The 17,600-nt window shown below is 44.5% G+C and overlaps 1 protein-coding gene across 2 annotated transcripts; it reads right to left on the reverse strand.

Annotated features, from left to right (window-relative positions):
* Window positions 1–844: 844 nt before the first annotated feature.
* On the reverse strand, window positions 845–10,632 carry LOC143837716 (uncharacterized). 2 transcript variants are annotated; one of them, XM_077337843.1, is made up of 6 exons: window positions 10,330–10,632; window positions 5,655–5,763; window positions 3,452–3,597; window positions 2,775–2,876; window positions 1,538–1,643; window positions 845–1,347 (listed from the first exon to the last, which is right to left on the reverse strand). In XM_077337843.1, exons 3-6 carry the CDS (start codon window positions 3,586–3,588, stop codon window positions 1,246–1,248), a joined length of 447 nt encoding a protein of 148 aa, XP_077193958.1. In that variant the 5' UTR covers window positions 3,589–3,597; window positions 5,655–5,763; window positions 10,330–10,632; the 3' UTR covers window positions 845–1,245. The 2 variants fall into 2 exon arrangements, with proteins under 2 accessions (XP_077193958.1, XP_077193959.1); XM_077337844.1 differs by lacking the exons at window positions 5,655–5,763; window positions 10,330–10,632 and adding an exon at window positions 3,897–5,601.
* Between the last annotated feature and the right edge of the window lie 6,968 nt (window positions 10,633–17,600).

Consider the following 17,600-nt stretch of genomic DNA (forward strand, 5'->3'; position numbering starts at 1 on the left):
AACTCTGCACCAAGATCTCAATCACAATCGTGCCTTTGCAGCATTTTAAGCTTCCCTTTAAATGTTGATGACAAACTCATGGCAGGTAAGACTTCTCCAGAATATTTCATAGAATCATAGAATCACTTTAAATGTGAACATTTTTTATTTCCATTATTGGTAAGTCCAACTTCCTCCTTGTCTTGGGATCTGTGTAGTGCTTAATCATTGACCTAGGCATCAGGAAACAGCTAATTTATATGATATTTTAAAAAATCAATTTCAAGCATATATTTCATATAGAAACTTGAAATGGCCGTGGTTATAAACAATAAAATCTATTCTACATTTTGTACAGAGAGATCCTTTTTCAGATTGTAAAGACAAGCACTTCATGCACACATTTTCCTGTCACACAAGAACACGTTTTGATGTGAAATTATAAGTAAGCTTTGTTTCTGTCCTGATGATCTCTGAGTCACTATAGTAAAATCACTGCTGGAAATACTAGGTGCCATATTGAAATGTTTGGTGCAACCTGGCACCTGGGCACACAATACATGGAAGTGTAATCTCCCTGACTATGCTTCCAGTGTCTGTATATTCCTTTCAGTGTAGCAACTGATGGGACTTACCATGTGTCAATATAAGAGGTACTAAGTGATCAAAGAGATGGCTTTGATATCCATTGTTACGAATCAGAACTGGAACTGAATCAGAACTGGACCTGAAATCTCTCTATTGCATTGGATTGGAATTTGGGTCCAGACCCTTAAACACACAAAAATATAGAAATGAATTCAACGCATCCTGTGAGTAGGGAGGATTGTGCCCAACACTTAAGAAAGCAAGTAACCAAGTCAGATTATTTGAAAAATCAATTTTATTTTTTAAAGACTTCAGCTTTCAACTTTTATCAAACATCTTAAAGTGAAATATTAAAAAAGGATGACCAGCATTCCTTCTGTTACCTTCCCAAATTCCATTAAAAACATTTTTTCCTTATGAAACAAGAAATGTACAAAATACAGACTTTAATCACTTGAACATACATATTTCAAGAGGAGAGATCCAGGTAGTCTTCCAGCAACAACCCTATATTAATATTTAATAAGTATGAAAACAGCAGTGACCCAGCACTAGCCTACATTTTAAATAGGAAAAAAAGCTCTTCAGAGATGATTTTTTAAAAGCAAATGGCACCTCCTGGGTGCGATGTAGATTGGTCAAAATCCAGCAGTGACCCTCCAGTGATAATTCTCGATGTTAGTCCTGCAGGTCATAAATGACTAGGCACCACATCAAAAGAGCAAATACGGTAGCTGGCACCCATCTCCGGTACACATACTTAAGAGGAACCCAAAGAATCTGTTCATGGACAGAATAGGGATTTTGATTAAAAACCAGGAGAAATTCGGAGCAAGAACTCAACAAGTCACTTAGAAAAACCACTTTGCCCTGAAGTAACTGAATTGTTCAGTGCTTTCCAACATGAAAAGCTCCCCTGACTGAAAATCTTTTACTAAAAAAAGTATAGATGCCAATAAAACATACTTACCCAATATCCAGGGTCAATAATCTTTCTCCAGCCTTGCTTGAAGATACTTCCAAAAGTCTTCATTGCAACTCCTTTAAAATTACTCCATATACAAGTCTGGAAAACACTGGCCCAAGGGAAAAAAGAACATGAGAAATTACTCTATTAGAATTCAGTTTATAGATCAGTTCTAAAAGTTAATTTTATTTTTAACGCATCTTTAGATTTCAACTTTTATCAAATGTCTTAAAGTGAGATATTAAAAAAGGATGACCAGCATTCCTTCTGTTAACTTCCCAAATTCCATTGCAAAACAAGTAAAAGAAATTGGTAATTAAACGTGGGGGAATTTTTTTTCTGCTGACCACGTCCTCATTATCAAACTGAATTTGTAAATACGTGTTTCCTACTTTTTCTTCATTAATGGTGTGAGTTGCTACTGATCTACATATTCAAAGGATCTTAAGAGGAGGCTACAGTGTGCCTGTATGCCAGAGCAGATTGGGAATTTTCACCTACCATTCCATGAAGCTGGCCCAGATCATCATCATCATTTTATTTGGCAACAACATGGAGACCACAGTTTATCAACTTCAGTGCAGCTGAGCTGAAACAAGCTGGCTTTGCAGAAGCCTTGGTATTGCATTTGAACTGCCCCTTCGGTTCAGTTCAGATATAGCAAACCCAACCATGCTTCATTCATGACAAGAATGAGCCTGTGAAGGCTTTTGGCTTGCTTCTCCCTACTCCCAACATGCAGTTTGGATACTGAACACTTCCTGGTTCCAGAGAAATTGTAGTTTGTGACTATATCCTGATTAGGTGAAACAGCAAATTGTGGTTTGTTCTTTTAAGTAGTTTAGAGGAATCCGAATGCAGTACAGGTGTTTTGTTTTATTCAGAAGTCATGACTAACAGCAGTTTTTCAGGATACAGAAATCTTCAATAACTGCATGTGAGGGGAACGGGGGAGAACACACCAGCCAACAAATTGCAAAAGCTTGTTCTACATCTGAATGAATACTTTATTATATGAAACAAGGAACCTTTAGAAATGGAAACATTTTCACCCCTATTCCCTGCAGGCAGGCTAGTTTTTAACCCAGTCCCATGCTGCTATTTTTTCTTAATATACGGATAGGTATTTCTTGGGTTTTTGACTATAGAGGAACTTTTAAAAATGGCATTCCTTACCTGCAGGCTGATGGGGATTACTACAGATCCTAGAATATGAGGAAATTCCTTAGGCAGTTCTTACCCTTTGGCAAGGCAAAACAGGGAATCCTCCAGCTTCCTACTGTACGTTCTGTTATACTCGTCCCCGATCATAGCAAGCTGACGGCCGACACAAGTCACAGAACTGCAAGCATTGAATGTAAACAAATGATTATTTACTACTGTATTTTTTTCCAAAAGCAAGATGAAAATGTAATTTGGTGGTCATTGGTGAGCATAAGTATAGGACTGTGGTTCCTTCATCTTAAAAAGATCTTTTTAAGTAAAAAAAGGGCATTCTGCCCCATAAAAAAGGTTAAAAACATTGGGGTTTCAGAAAACAGGCAGCTAACATTAAGAAGACGTGGCAGAGGGTTATATGATTATGGACTCATTGGGTAAGGATTTGTTTTTGTTTTTAAAACAAGTTCAACAAGGAAACACGAAGGTTTTATGGACCAACAGATAAGGGACAGTTTACAGATGATTATGAAGTCACATGCATTTAGAGAATTCTACTGCATTTTGTAATGGGCAGGGCTTCTAATAAATGCCATGTGTGTGTCCTCATGAAGACTATAAAGTGGTAGCAACTCAGTGCAAAATGAGTAGTGGTGAGACCTAGCCATTGTAACACAGGATATTTATTCAAGTAACAAATATGCTTTAGGAAAAATAAAGGTATTCTGAAAAAATGAGAGAATCAGTAGCATGTGATACCTGACATTAATCTCCATTTGTTCTGCACCACCTGGAATTGCTAAATATCTCACGTGAATGTCATCTTCTGCCACTGTAGTGACATTATGGTAGCTGAAGAGGAGAAAGTATTTGGAGGTTTGTCTTGCATGAGTCATTTCTTCTGACTGTGAAGGAGATACAAAATTAAAAATTTATTCCATTCAATCCACGGCAAGTTGGTACACACACACAGTATATAATGATTTCAAGTTAGCCTCTGTGCTACAGTAATATTTTGCTAATGACAGATATTCAGGCCAGTCAGTGTCACCTCTGTCTCAGGGAAGATACTGGAAATAGAAAGAGGCGAGTCTGAGCATCTGAAGGATAACTTGGTGATCTGAAGAAATCAACATGGATTTGTCCACAACAGGTCTGCCCACACCAACCTTGTTTCCTTCTTTGTATTGAGTGACAAGCTTACTGTATTAATGGGTATGCCATCTTGGTGTAGTGGTTAGGAGTGCGGACTTCTAATCTGGCGAGCTGGGTTTGATTCTGCACTCCCCCACATGCAGCCAGCTGCGTGACCTTGGGCTCGCCACGGCACTGATAAAGCTGTTCTGACCGAGTAGTGATAAAAGGGCTCTCCCAGCCTCACACACCTCACAGGGTGTCTGTTGTGGGGAAAGAAAAAGGAAGGTGATTGTAAGCTGCTTTGAGACTCCTTCAGGTAGAGAAAAGCGGCATATAAGAACCAACTCTTCTTCATCAACATTATTTACCTGGATTTCAGTAAAGTTTTTGACAGCGTTTTCCATGTTGTTCTGATGGGCAAACTGTAGCACTGCAGACTTTAGGTTACTTAGGTGGACAGCAAAACTGGCTAGAGAAGCAGCCAAAAGGTACTGTCAGTTGTATTTAATCTGCTTGGAGTAAGATATCTAGTAAGGGCATTTTATCTGATTGGGGGGAAGTATCCAGTAAGGTGCCACAGGGCCTGGTTCTGGGCCCAGTACTTTTCAGTGTTTTTATAAATGAGAATGGAGTGATTAAGTTTGCAGATGGCACCAGTTTGGGAGGAATAGTGAATACGGATGGGTGCAAACCATGTGATGAGCCAAAACTTGTGTTGAATTCTGGGAGGACTGGGGCTCAGCAGGTGATGTTTGGTGCGTGTGTGGTCCCTGAAGAAATCTTTGAGCTTTTGGGTGTGGTGAGAGGCAGTTTTGAAAATGAAAAACTGGCACAAAAAGTGCTTGATAGGTACTGCTGCCTTTCAATAGCAGAGTTCTAATTTGTTGCAGCGAAACTCATCTATAAGTATAGGACAAGTTCATGTTCCCTTTGTTTGCATTATGGTTTTGGACTGAGGGTATACTCATGAGCAGTGGTTCCCCAATCTTTTCATCACTGGAGAGCAGTCAATGCTTGACAATTTTACTGAGGCCCAGGGGGGGTAGTCTTTTGCCGAGGGACGTTGCCACCGCCACCTGAGCCCCTGCTCCATTTGCTTTCCCGCCAGCACCCCTGACTTCCCGCTGCCCACTGAGGGGTGCTGCCAGCAGCAGCTGTGCAGTGCCATGCTGAGAGGGAGCCCCAGCCATGGCGGCTGTCGGAGAGCATCATAGGTGAGCCAGCGGCAGAGTGGCAGGGCAGCCCCCGAGGCAGCAGCCGGGGAGGAGGATGAGGAGCTGCGGCCCAGTACCGACTGATCCACGAACCGGTTCCGGTCCCGGGTGTTGGGGACCACTGCTCATGAGGGAACTTTGTTGCTCTGTGTGTGTGTGAGGGGTGGGGAATTGCTTAGCTAGCTCACACAGTCTGGGGGCAGGGGGCTTTGCCCTAGGTTCTTCTGTGTTGCAATTCTGATTTTGCTAGTTTGCTGCAAAGGATAGAAAAATTGGGATTGAATGAATTCCTCTTTCATAATGATATTGTGTGTCCACATAGGGAAGGTGGGCCTGGTGGGACATAACTGTAATAGAGGCTTCTAACTGGCCCAGGATTGAACTCTCTAGCATTTGCATGAGGAATTCAAATCTCCATCCTTAGTCTAGCATACCCCAACAAAAAAAGAAGATTCTTTTTTTTGGATCCATCACCAGAGGGTTTCAGAGATATGCTAAGGCAATTGTCTTGAAACACCCCATCATTTTATACTCTTTCTTCCTCAGGTTAAGAACCCTAGGCTTTTCCTAGCCACCAACTCCAAATTATCCTGATCATTGGGGTATCTCACCTGTTGTACAAATTAAAATCAGTGTTGGAGTTTTCCACCTTCTTTTGCACTTTGGTATGTATATGAAGTTAGGTAGACTTGATGCGGGTGCAGATGGATTACCCAAACTCTGAATTAATAAAAAGAAAAACATATTTCCTGTATATGAAGAAACTGATTAAATAAGAAAGAGCATGCCATTAGGCAAAAAAATATACAGAGTAAATGGAAAATTGTGATAAAAACAATCCTTTTTCCTGAGGACTGAATTTGTTTTCCTATGAACCTAGGATTAGAATTAATATTTATCAAATGCGTATCCATCTTTTATGCTGATTCTCTATAGACCTCCTTATGTAGCCATTTCATGATTACGGGCTTACCTGGCATATACCACTGAGACGTGATTGGAGAGGTGTTAATAAACATAAGAATAGAAGATATACTAGGGCCAAGCCGGTTGCATTCAGGAATACAACCAGTGCTAGATTTGGAGGGGTGGTGATGGAAGAATTTTGAGGATGGCCTTTCGCTCCCCCCAGGACCAGGAAAGACTGGAGGCCCCCCAGGAAGGGAACTCACCAGCAGGGGCAGCTGTCATGCAGCAGGGATCTGCAGCCTCTGAGCCTGGGAGGGAAGTGTAAGAAGGAGGGGGTGGTCAGGGGTGGGGGACAGAAGGCGACTGGCTGCCTGCTGGACAGACAGGCAAGCCAGTTGGAGGAGGAGGCACTCGGGTGGGACAGGGGCCCTGAGTGGGTATTGCTGAGTGGCCCTTAAGCCATGAGACACACTCCTCCTCCAAGGGCTTACCAGAAATCTATTATATGGAACAGATGTATAGTGCCAAACAACACTGAAATTGTTTCCTCAAAATTATATTTATTGCAAGATTGCTCCACAAATTTCTCTGTGAACCAACTATTTTAAACAGTAAAACATGTGCAATGAGATGTGTTCTCCCCCTAATGCATTCAAACTTAACAGCCTGCACAACCCCAAATATGGTCCCAATTCAGGCTGGAGAGAATTACTACAGAAGTATACATGCATGCAGTAATTAAAATCAGGGCATAGTTTTGCCAGAACTGCTTGTCAGTTCTATAATGCCTCTATTACTGTAACATTTTTGGCTTACGTGTTATTATTAGTATTAAATAACTGAAATTAAAATTAGATTGACTTTCCTCTAATGCTATGGGCCAGTTTATAATATTTCTTGGGATGTCTCACGATTACAGGTTCAGATTTTGCATAATCCGTATTGGCCTGCATTTTGTAAACTGGTTTTGTACCATTTGAGATATTAGAGGTATTCTTTGCTTCTTTACATTGGACAGCATTTAGACACAATTTGCCTTTTGTTGCTTATTGCTTATGTACAAGGTATTTGGTATATGTGAAAACTTAATACAGTTATGATGTTTTACCATTAAAATAGTATAGCAGAGCTCAAATAACTTATATTTCTCAATCATATTCCCACAACCTATTTGCTGTTTGGCTTCCTGAGAATCATTGCAATTCTGATTCCAATAAACAAGTTCTGGCTCTAACTAAAGCAGGGTTGTGGGAGAGCTTGAGATTCTGCATTATTTGTAATACCACTGTTACTACCTAAGCTGATATTTTGTCCCCATATCTTTTGTCATTTGAATCTCTGCCAGAGAACTCCCACAGAACTGAAGATTTCCAATATTAAGCTACTTTCTTACACAGTTTGGTAGTTTTGTGTTTAGAGTCTTGGTTCTATGACACAGAATTTGATACAATCCTATCCAAATATGTTCCTCTTCACCTGGCAATTTTTCTAAACTAACTATGGGAGAGGAGAAATGGGGGCCTGCATTGGTATTATTTATTATTATCATTAGGGGCTAGTCTAAGTTGTTTACTCATTCTAGAATGAAGTTTTTCCTTTTCAGTACCAGAAGGGTGCTTTCTTTCTTTTTTTTAAACTGATGTCAGGCTTACCTTTTAATTTTTATTTCCTGGTTGGCTAATAGTGGAAACAAGGAAACACAGTAGCAGACATGTTCAGAACTTAACTGTGTTCTTGCAGGTCATACCAGGGACCATATATAGAGGCAAAAGTAAGTGAAATGAGAGATACCTGCAAAAGGTTCTAGATTCACCTTGGTATTGCTGGCTCAATGAATACAGGAGAAAGGTTGCTGCCCAAAACCCTGGAGAACTGCTGCTTTCCCAGAGTTCTGGCCTAGATGAGTCCTCTTTCTTTCTCTACTCCTCTGACCTACAAACCTTAAGTAGTATCAATCCTAACTAAAAATAAAAGAAATAAAGGAAGAATTCAAGCCACAGAGGAAACGCTAGCCGGATCAATTGCCTGGCTCTAGGTATATATTGCTTGGTGGGGGGAGCATTATGCCCAGTCTTTAGATCTTGGAAGTTAAGATCTTGGAAGTTGGATTGGAGACGGCCAAGGAAGAATCAGCAGAGAAAAGGGCTTTGCCTTTCTCCTCAAGCCATTTTCCCTCCCAGAAACAGTGCTGGGAGGGAGGTATTTTCCTGCTTATGATGCTCAACTTTCACAGAATATCCCACGTGGAACAGCAAAAACGGAAATAAAAATTTCCCAGCTGTATCCACGCAGGAAAACAGCTTCTAGGTTCTGGTATCTGCTGTATGAAGTAGGGAACCTGGATCAAAGCTAGTGTGGTGCAGTGGTTAAGAGTGGTGGCTTTTAATCTGGCACACTGGTGACCCTGGGCTTGTCACAGCCCTGATAGCGCTGTTCTGACTGAGCAGTCCTGCCAGAAGATCTCTCAGTCTCACCTACCTCAAATGGAATCTGATGTGGAGAGAAGAAGGGAGGGCAATCGTAAGTTGCTTTGAGACTCCTTCAGGCAGTGAAAAGTGGGGTATAAAAACCAACTCTTCTTAAAAACCTGAATGTGTAGTTTGCCCCAGAGCAGGGATTCAATCCTGAGTCTCCCAGATCCTAGTCCAATAATTTAAGTCACTGCTATGAATGACAGTCCCCATGTGGGACCTGGGGATTCCCTGGAATTATAGCTCATCTCTAGACTAAAGCGATCAGTTCCACTGGAGAAAATGACTGCTTTGGATGTTGGACTCCAGAGCATTATACTCCATGGAGGTCCCATCCCGCCCACTCCCAAAGTCTCCAGGTATTTCCCAGCCCAGAGCTGGCAACCCTGTATACCACAGTGGCTCTTACATACTACCTGGTGTGCTGGGAGGGTGGGTGGCATATAAATAAAAAAATAAAATAATACTGTTTTATGTCATGGCTCACATGTACATATACAGTAGTTAAAGTTAAAGGTATCCCCTGTGCAAGCACCGAGTCATGTGTGACCCTTGGGGTGACGCCCTCTAGTGTTTTCATAGGAGACTCAATACGGGGTGGTTTGCCAGTGCCTTCCCCAGTCATTACCGTTTACCCCCCAGCAAGCAAGCTGGGTACTCATTTTACCGACCTCGGAAGGATGGAAGGCTGAGTCAACCTTGAGCTGGCTGCTGGGATTGAACTCCCAACCTTAGATAGCTAAAATTGCAGCTTCTCATACTCTTTCCCCCACCCCCATGAAACTGTAGACATGTTTATAACAGTCTGATTAGAATGTGATGAATATACTGGGAAGTCAGATAATATGTTTTACGGGCTGTCCTTGGCCCTCGTGTTTTCTGTTAGAGCACTAAACAATAGTGAAGGGGAGGCCTATACAGAAATGCCACAGTGTCAACAGGTAAGTTACAGAGGGTAGCCATTTTGCTCTGCAGTAAGATTTGGAGACCCACAAGGTTTTCAGGGTCTGAGCTTTCCACAAAGGGAGCTTTGACACTTGAAAGCCCATACCCAGACAATCTTATTGGTCTTTAAGGTGCTCCTGGACTTGTATGTAGTGCCAATAGGGTATTCTAGGGACATTTTCCTTTGTACCCTTTAAGATGAAACAAGTATTCTTCCTCTAGCATCCAAATGAGAGTTCAGAGGAGACATCGGCTTACTTGTTTTTGTAATGGAAGCTGAGAGGGGCCAGATGAGTGCAAGGTGATTGGTTTACAAACGTGTAGACAGCCCCCGGTCTTGGTCCAGTACAGAATAAGAAAGGTGTGGCTACTAGATTCCCCCTGAGAGTCTAGGAGACTCTACTGTTCTGGAAAGCCAGCAAAGAGGCATCATGGCAGTCCATATTTTTCATGGTGAAGAAGGCCTGATAGTTTCAAAGCCCCTCAACAGAAAATTAGAAATGCAGGACTGGACAGCTGGTTCGGCAAAGCCCTGAAAACAAATGTACACTGGCCTCGCCATAGCAAGTGTGTTTCTTCCTGTTTTCCCTCCAACAAACACAGGTGCGATCCCGGAAATAGTCGGGGCAAGCCTTGACGGTCTACCTCTAGAGCCAGTTACGTGCAGCCCTCTGGGGCAAACAGTCCCCGCGAAGGCGAAGGCGGCCGTCGGCTTCCCGTATACAGTTTTCCCTGGGAACACTTGACGGTATTGGCCGCTTGCCCGCTTAAGGAGCTCCGAGCGAACGGCACAAGTTTTAATGGCTCCATTATGCGAGTGATTCTGAAACAACGAGACCATCCTGGCCGCTCGGTGCAAGGCAGCAAAACTTGGCGGGCAGGACGGTCGCCGCCCTGGTGCTCCGGCTCGCCCACCTGAGCGCTCCCGGAGCAGAAAAGCGCCATTCCCTCTCCCACTTACCTGGGTCTCCTCCGCGCGCCGTCCGTCTGGGTTTTGGGGGGGAGGGAGGGAGGGTGGAAGGCGGAGCGAAAGCTGCCTGCAGAGGGAGAGAGAGTGAGGGGGGAGGAGAGCGACGGACCTGCTGCCGCTCCCGGCGGGGCGCCTGACTTTCCGCGGCGCTGCTGCTCCTCCGGGGGCCGCTGTGCGCCGCAGGGCTTTGCCTCCGCTTCCTCCTCCCACTGTGGCCGCCCCGCCTTCTGGGAGCCGCGAGCTCGCCGGACGCCGCTTGGGCGTTGCCCCAGCCACATCCTCCGCTTTGCTCGGGCTGGGAAGCGGGCAGCAAGGAGGCCCTTGTGGAAACCCCCGGCATTCTTTCAGGACCGGCGGACAAGCGCCCCCCCCCCCCCCCCGACCTCTGCGCGCTTCCCGCCTTCAGGAGAGCGGCCCCGATAACGCAGGGATTATTGACTGAACGTCAAGTCCCCCTCTGGGATTTCCTGTCAGGGCCAATCCCCACCCCATTGATTAAAATGTTTTTCCCCCTTCCTTTCTGTACTCATAGGGTCACCAATATGGCTAACATGCAAATTAACATAAAGACCATATAAATTATGTCATCTTAAAGCCAGAATACCAAGGAGAGAAAAGGAAGCGTCTTCACCCATTGGCAGAAGATGGCAATTGAAAGGGGCAGACAAATATCCAGGGAGAAGGTTCCACCTAGATCATATTGCTGCCTTATGTAGAAATCATTTCAGTAATCTAGATGTAACCAGGGCATGAGCTGCAGTGGTCAGATCTTTCTTGCCAATTAAAGTCACTACTAGCAACAACTTCTACTGGCTTATCCAGGAGTAGGCCCCAATGGGTGACATCTTAAACCTGGATCAGACTTTCCACTCACCAATAGCATTTATATCATGATGACGCTTCAGTTTATATGCTTGCATCCACTTCAGGACTGCCTCCAGGCACCAGTTCTACAGTCTCCCCGGGATCAGTTGGAAGTGTGAGAAAGAGCTCAACATCGTCCACTTAGTGGTGACAACCCTGCCCAAACCGCTGGATGACTTTGCCAAGCAGTTTCATGTAAACTTTAAAAGGCATAGTGGACAAGATGGAACTTTGAGACACACCAGAAGCACTTCTCCAGTACCAGTTTCTGAAATACACTTCCAGGTAGGACCCCCTTGCCTTGGCAGTCATTTCTGACCTTAGGAAAATATATTCACACGGATTGCTAGGATTGTCATCCTGCCTTATTTGGTCTCCAAATCACACAGATAATTTCCCCATAATAGAATTGCATGGTAGGCTTTATGACAGCTGAGATGAATAATTCCTTGTTTTTCTCAGCAAGGTACTGCACGCACAAAAATGATACTAACGTATTTAACAAGCATTTTATTTTAGCAATGTCATGCACACTGTAAACATGTGACTTCCAGGGGTGTAGCAGGGAGGCATGGCCAGCTGGCATTACTTCCAGGGTTACTTGAAGCCTGAAGAATGTTTTGGGTCAAAAGGTTGAAAAAGGCTGGCGCTACCTTTAGAATACCTGGTAACTGAAGGGAAGGTTTGAAGTTTAACTCCCCCCCCCCTTTGTTAGGGAATTTGCTTTAGCTTGCCTTAATGCCAACCCCCTCCAAAATATTACAGAGCAGATTTTGTAGTATTCCATATTCAGATTGTCTCTGCTCATATAGTCAGTACAAAATTTATTTTATTTATTTATTTATTTATTTATTTAGATTTATATACCGCCCTCCCCGAAGGCTCAGGGCGGTTTACATTAAAACTAATCAACGATACATAAAACAGTCTTCGTTAAAATATACAGTAAATAATAACAGTGGTTGTAACCATATAACAGAATAATATAACAGTATAACAGTATAATAAAATAATATAACGATGGAACGGTGCAATACCACAACAGGTCCAGAGCGCTCTGGTGGAGTTCTGGGAGGAAGGGGGGAGAGGGGGGGAGGGGGGGGGAGCGGGGGCCCTTCATTCGCTGTTGGTTGTGCCTGGTCTCAACCAAATGCCTGGCGGAGGAGCTCCTTTTTGCAGGCCCTGCGGAACTGTTTAAGCTCCGTCAGGGCCCTGATCTCCTCCGGGAGCTCATTCCACCAGGTGGGGGCCAGTACAGAGAATGCTCTGGCCCTGGTCGAGACCAGGCGGACTTCTTTAGGGCCAGGGACCATTAGCTGGTTGGTGGCGGTGGAGCGCAGAGCTCTTTTAGGGGCATAGGCAGGGAGGCGGTCCCTCAGGTACACTGGGCCCTGACCGTGAATGGCCTTGAAGGTAATTACCAGAACCTTTAGTCTGATCCGGAATTCAACTGGCAACCACTGCAGTTGGTGGAGAATGGGCCGGATGTGGGACCTCCACGGTGTTGCTGTGAGGATCCTGGCCGCTGCGTTTTGGACCAGCTGTAGTTTCCGGGTCAAGGCTAAGGGCAGGCCTGCGTAGAGCGAGTTACAGAAGTCCAGTCTAGAGGTGACCGTCGCATGGATCACTGTGGCTAGGTGTTCCGGGGCCAGGTAGGGCGCTAGTAGTTTGGCTTGGCGGAGATGGTAAAATGCCAGCCGCGCTACCTTTGTGATCTGGGCTTCCATTGTAAGGGAAGTATCCAGAATCACGCCTAGGTTCCTGGCGGAGTGAGCCGTAGAGAGCTGTACTCCATCCAGGGCAGGCAGGCACGCTTCCTCGCATGGGCCCTTCCTACCCAGCCACAGGACCTCCGTCTTTGAAGGATTGAGCTTCAGACGACTCTGCTTCAGCCATCTCGTCACTGCTTCCAGGCAGCTGGCTAATGCTTCTGGGGGGGAGTCAGGGCGGCCATCCATCAGGAGGAAGAGCTGGGTGTCATCGGCATATTGATGACAACCCAGCCCAAACCTCCGTACCAGTTGTGCGAGAGGGCGCATAAAGATATTGAATAGGATAGGAGAGAGGACCGCTCCTTGTGGGACTCCACAAGTAAGTTGACGACGGTCTGATGTTTTGTCTCCAATTGCAACCCTCTGTCCACGATCCCGGAGGAAGGAGATCAGCCATTGGAGGGCTGTCTCTCGTATTCCGGCATCGGTGAGGCGGCGAGCTAGAAGCTCATGATCGACTGTGTCGAACGCTGCTGAGAGGTCTAGTAATATCAGCAGTGCCGACCCGCCTCAGTCCAACTGGCGACGGAGGTCATCCGTCAGGGCGACTAGCGCTGTCTCTACCCCATGGCCAGGCCGGAAGCCTGACTGGGATGGGTCTAGGACCGAAGCTTCTTCCAGGTACTCTGTTAGTTGGTTTGCGACAGCCCTTTCAATCATCTTCCCCAGAAACGCTAAATGCGAGACGGGTCGATAGTTGTTGGGCTCTCGCGGGTCTAAGGATGTTTTTTTCAGCAGTGGGCGTACCACAGCCTCTTTCAGTCCCTCCGGGAATTCTCCCGTTGTGAGAGATAGATTGATTATCTCCCGGAGGGTGCCCTTTATCCTTATGTCCGCTGTTCTTAGGAGCCAGGATGGCCAAGGGTCTAGTGGGCATGTGGTTGGCCTCGCTGTTGCTAGTATCCTGTCCACTTCGGTCAGCGTGAGTCGTCTGAAGTTACTCAAGGTATTCTCCAAAGACGGCCAAGGGGCCTCTAGTTCACTTTCTGTATCTAAGGTTGGAGGGAGGTCATGGCGGAGTGTCGAGATTTTATCCGCAAAATGACTCGCAAATGCCTCACAGCTGATATCCAATTTGCTACTGTTTTGTTGCCCTTCAGCCAGGGCAGTAAGAGACCGAACTACCTTAAACAATTGAGCCGGGCGTGAGTCTGCGGATGCGATGGTAGCCGAGTAAAAATTGCGTTTCACTGACTTCACTGCCATCTCATAGGCCTTCATCTGCATTCTATAAGATGTTCTCGAGGCTTCGTCACGAGTCTTCCTCCAAACTCGCTCTAGCCGTCTCAGTTCCCGTTTCTTGTTGCGAAGCTCCTCGGTGTACCAGGGGGCCCGCTTGAGACGGGGCCGGAGAGGGCGTCGGGGGGCTATCTCATCAATGGCAGTCAGCAGTCTGTCATGCCAGTCGCTGACCAGGCCATTGAGAGAAGTGCCAGGAGGCATTGGCTCCCGCAGAGCATTCAGGAATCCAATTGGATCCATAAGTCTCCGCGGGCGAGCTAAAATTGACACCTGTCTCACAATATTGGAATGTCACTTTTGCCTCACCACTTTTTACATGCTCTTCATCATTTAATAAACTTCAAGAGGATAATGTTCCCTATCTGATGCTAGATAATGATACAAACACAACCTACTTGGTTACCAAATTTCTAACATATATTCCTTTAGTAAATAATGTATTATTCTTTTAGTCATTGCTTAAGATCATCTAGTCATAGGAAGTCTGAAAAGGAAAGTAAATAGGTTTAAAACAAACTTAGTTCCTCAAAAATCATAGGTGTTAGTACCTTTCACATGGAATTCATCTGGCCCTCAGGACTTAATCTCATTTAGAGGAGAAACTATGTGTTTATGTACCAACCTTATGCATATATTTGACTGCAACTATTGTGTTCCTTTTTGTCAGGCTGAGCACTATTTCCCTTACAAGAGAAGACTGGGGCAAAATAGGAACTGAGCAGTTCTGCACTCTCTTTGTTACCATTTAAAATTCAGTTTTCTCCGCCCACAATGGATCTACCACTTCCTTGTTCTTTTTTTGCTCCAAACTTACCCTAAGATGTGTGTTTAGCATATCTTGCTAGCCTAAACTCATACTGAGCTTTTCTAATTCCCTACAAGCACTATTTGTTTATATTCATCCTTGTTTATATCGCTTTCCTTCCTTTCTCTAAATGAGTCTTTGTAAGCTGATCTATGAAAGTGGTCAGTAACAGACCCCTATCATAATATCAATATTATTGCTTAACCCATTTTTTAAGGCAGAGATTCTCAGCTGACCTTCCATGCTCAGATTCATGTATTTTGTCAGAAGCAGATACATCCTCAACATATAATGCAACCTCCCCTTCTTATGAGTATTCCTTTTTAAAAAGTTGTACCCCTCTGTTGTGTATGCGGTTTAGCCGAGACAGGGAGTGAGGAGGATCTTTGTTCTATTACTGGAGTTATGTAATTGCCATTGGTTGGCACACAGGATCCAGCCTGCTATTGGGTGTTGTCTTTGTCCAATCAGGGAGCTCTGCTTAGGTCCAATCACAGACTTTGGTAGGAACCCCTTAATTGTATATAAATTTAGGTGGTGGGCTGTTTGGTAGTTCAGTTGTGTGCAATCAATAAAAGAGCTGATGTTTAGCACCAAGTGTCTCCGTGCCTTCCTGAATCTACTGTTCAGTACCATCAGTCTTAATGTTCCAGTTGTGAATGTCAGGACCCTTTCCTGTATTAGAACCTCAAGTTTCTTCTGCTTGTTTCCCATACTCTGTGAATTAGTGTAAAAACATTGGAATCCATGCTTTATGTACCCTGAGTGTTTTGTTTCTGTGTACATGCCCCTTTCCACACATCTTTAGAGTATTTTTCTCCATTTATTGGCATCATACTAGACTTTGAATTTTGTCCCCCTTCCCCACAGGATCTCATTTAAAGCTCACATCAGGTTTGCAAGGCTCTTGCCAAATAAATTTTTCCTACCCTTGTGAGGTGCAAACCATCTCCTGACAGGAAAGTTTCATCTCAAAACTACAAGCCATAGTACAGAAAAACCAAACCTTTGCTGATGACATCTGCATAGCCAGTTGTTAATTTCCAGTATTCTCTCTAGCCACAGCCTTTGTCAGGAAAACTTGATGATCTCACAACCTGTACTCCCAGGTTCTTAGCCTTTTTACCCAGAGCCTTATAGCCTCTTTTAATACATTCTGAGCTGCGCCAAACAGTCTCCCTTGTTCCCACATAGATGAGCTGGAAGGGATAATAATCTGTGGGTTTGATTAATCTTTCTAGCCTGTCACATCCTGGATACCTGCACCTGGAGGCAACATACCTCTCAACAAGTCCAGTCAGTTCACTTTACCCTCTGTCCCTCTCAGTAGGAAGTCCCCAATTATCACTACACATCTTTCTATATTTGGGGACAGAATCTCGGGTCCTCATCTCTAGGGGCCTGAGAAATTTTCTTTGATGTTTGTAGCGCCTGGAGGAATAAACCTATTTCTAGTACTTCAGAATCAACACCTGTGGGGAGATTCTTGAACCACTTGCTTAGTAATAGAGATTCAGAATGTCTTCTGATTTTGTTCCTGTGGGGCATATTCTTCCATTCTTCTTCCTGTTTTTGGTGTACCTTCATTTCCTGAGATACTTTCTCCTCCTCCTGTTGTCCTCTCAATAGTCCTTCATGAGGTTCTGTCCATTAACTGTTAACTTTCCCCTATGGGATAAAGTGTGGATAAATGTGCCTCAAGTCCTTGTCTCCTCTCCCAGTAGGCCTACCAACTTAAACTTGTTACAATTACCATTACCTTCAAGCAAGAAAATAAACACAACAGACTTTTGAGGGTCACTACCTGAGTTCAACAGCCATGTCGCTTCAATTTGTATAGGAAGTGGACCAGTCTATTCTTCGCGCCTGCCGATTGGTCCCTCCGATTGTCTGTCCTGAGGAAGGGCCCAATCCGGACCCTTCCTCATCACAGACAAATCCCACCTCAAGAGCCCTTAACCATTTATTTAGTCCGTGGCGGTTTAAAGATAGAACAGATTTTCTCAACCAGGGTTTCATGAAACCATGGGGTTTCTTGATGACCCTGGAAGGGATTCCTAAATGAATAGGAGGTAATTTTTAAATATATTTTTAAAAATTGGTAAATATTTATTGGGTGATATGACCACAGATGGCCATGTTGACATACTCCCCCTCTCAAAATGGCCAGTGATGGGCCTAGAAGTTGCAGGAAGTGCCTTGAGTGGGCATGTAGACAGCTATGCTTCCTTACCATATTCTGCATGATCCTGCCACTTCTGGGATTTCTTGAAGCCTGAAGAATGTTCCAGGGGTTTCTCATTGGAGAAAGACTGAGAAAGGCTGAGGCTTTGTTGTTGTTAGGTGCAAAGTCGTATCTGACCCATCGCGACCCCATGGATAATGATCCTCCACAGAGGTAGAGGGCTAGCAGAAGTAATTTCACACTAGATTTCACTGTTAGGGGTTCAGAAGTTGAAGCATCAGGCTTTCACTAAGCATATCTGTGGTTCCCCCCCCCCCTTCTGAGCCTTCCTAAGACATTCCCCCACCCCTCTCCACGGCCTCTTTCCATGAAAAAGAGCTGCGCCTGTTGAGTG

The sequence above is a fragment of the Paroedura picta genome, chromosome 5 (genome assembly GCF_049243985.1).
Source record: "Paroedura picta isolate Pp20150507F chromosome 5, Ppicta_v3.0, whole genome shotgun sequence".
Lineage (NCBI taxonomy): Eukaryota > Metazoa > Chordata > Lepidosauria > Squamata > Gekkonidae > Paroedura > Paroedura picta.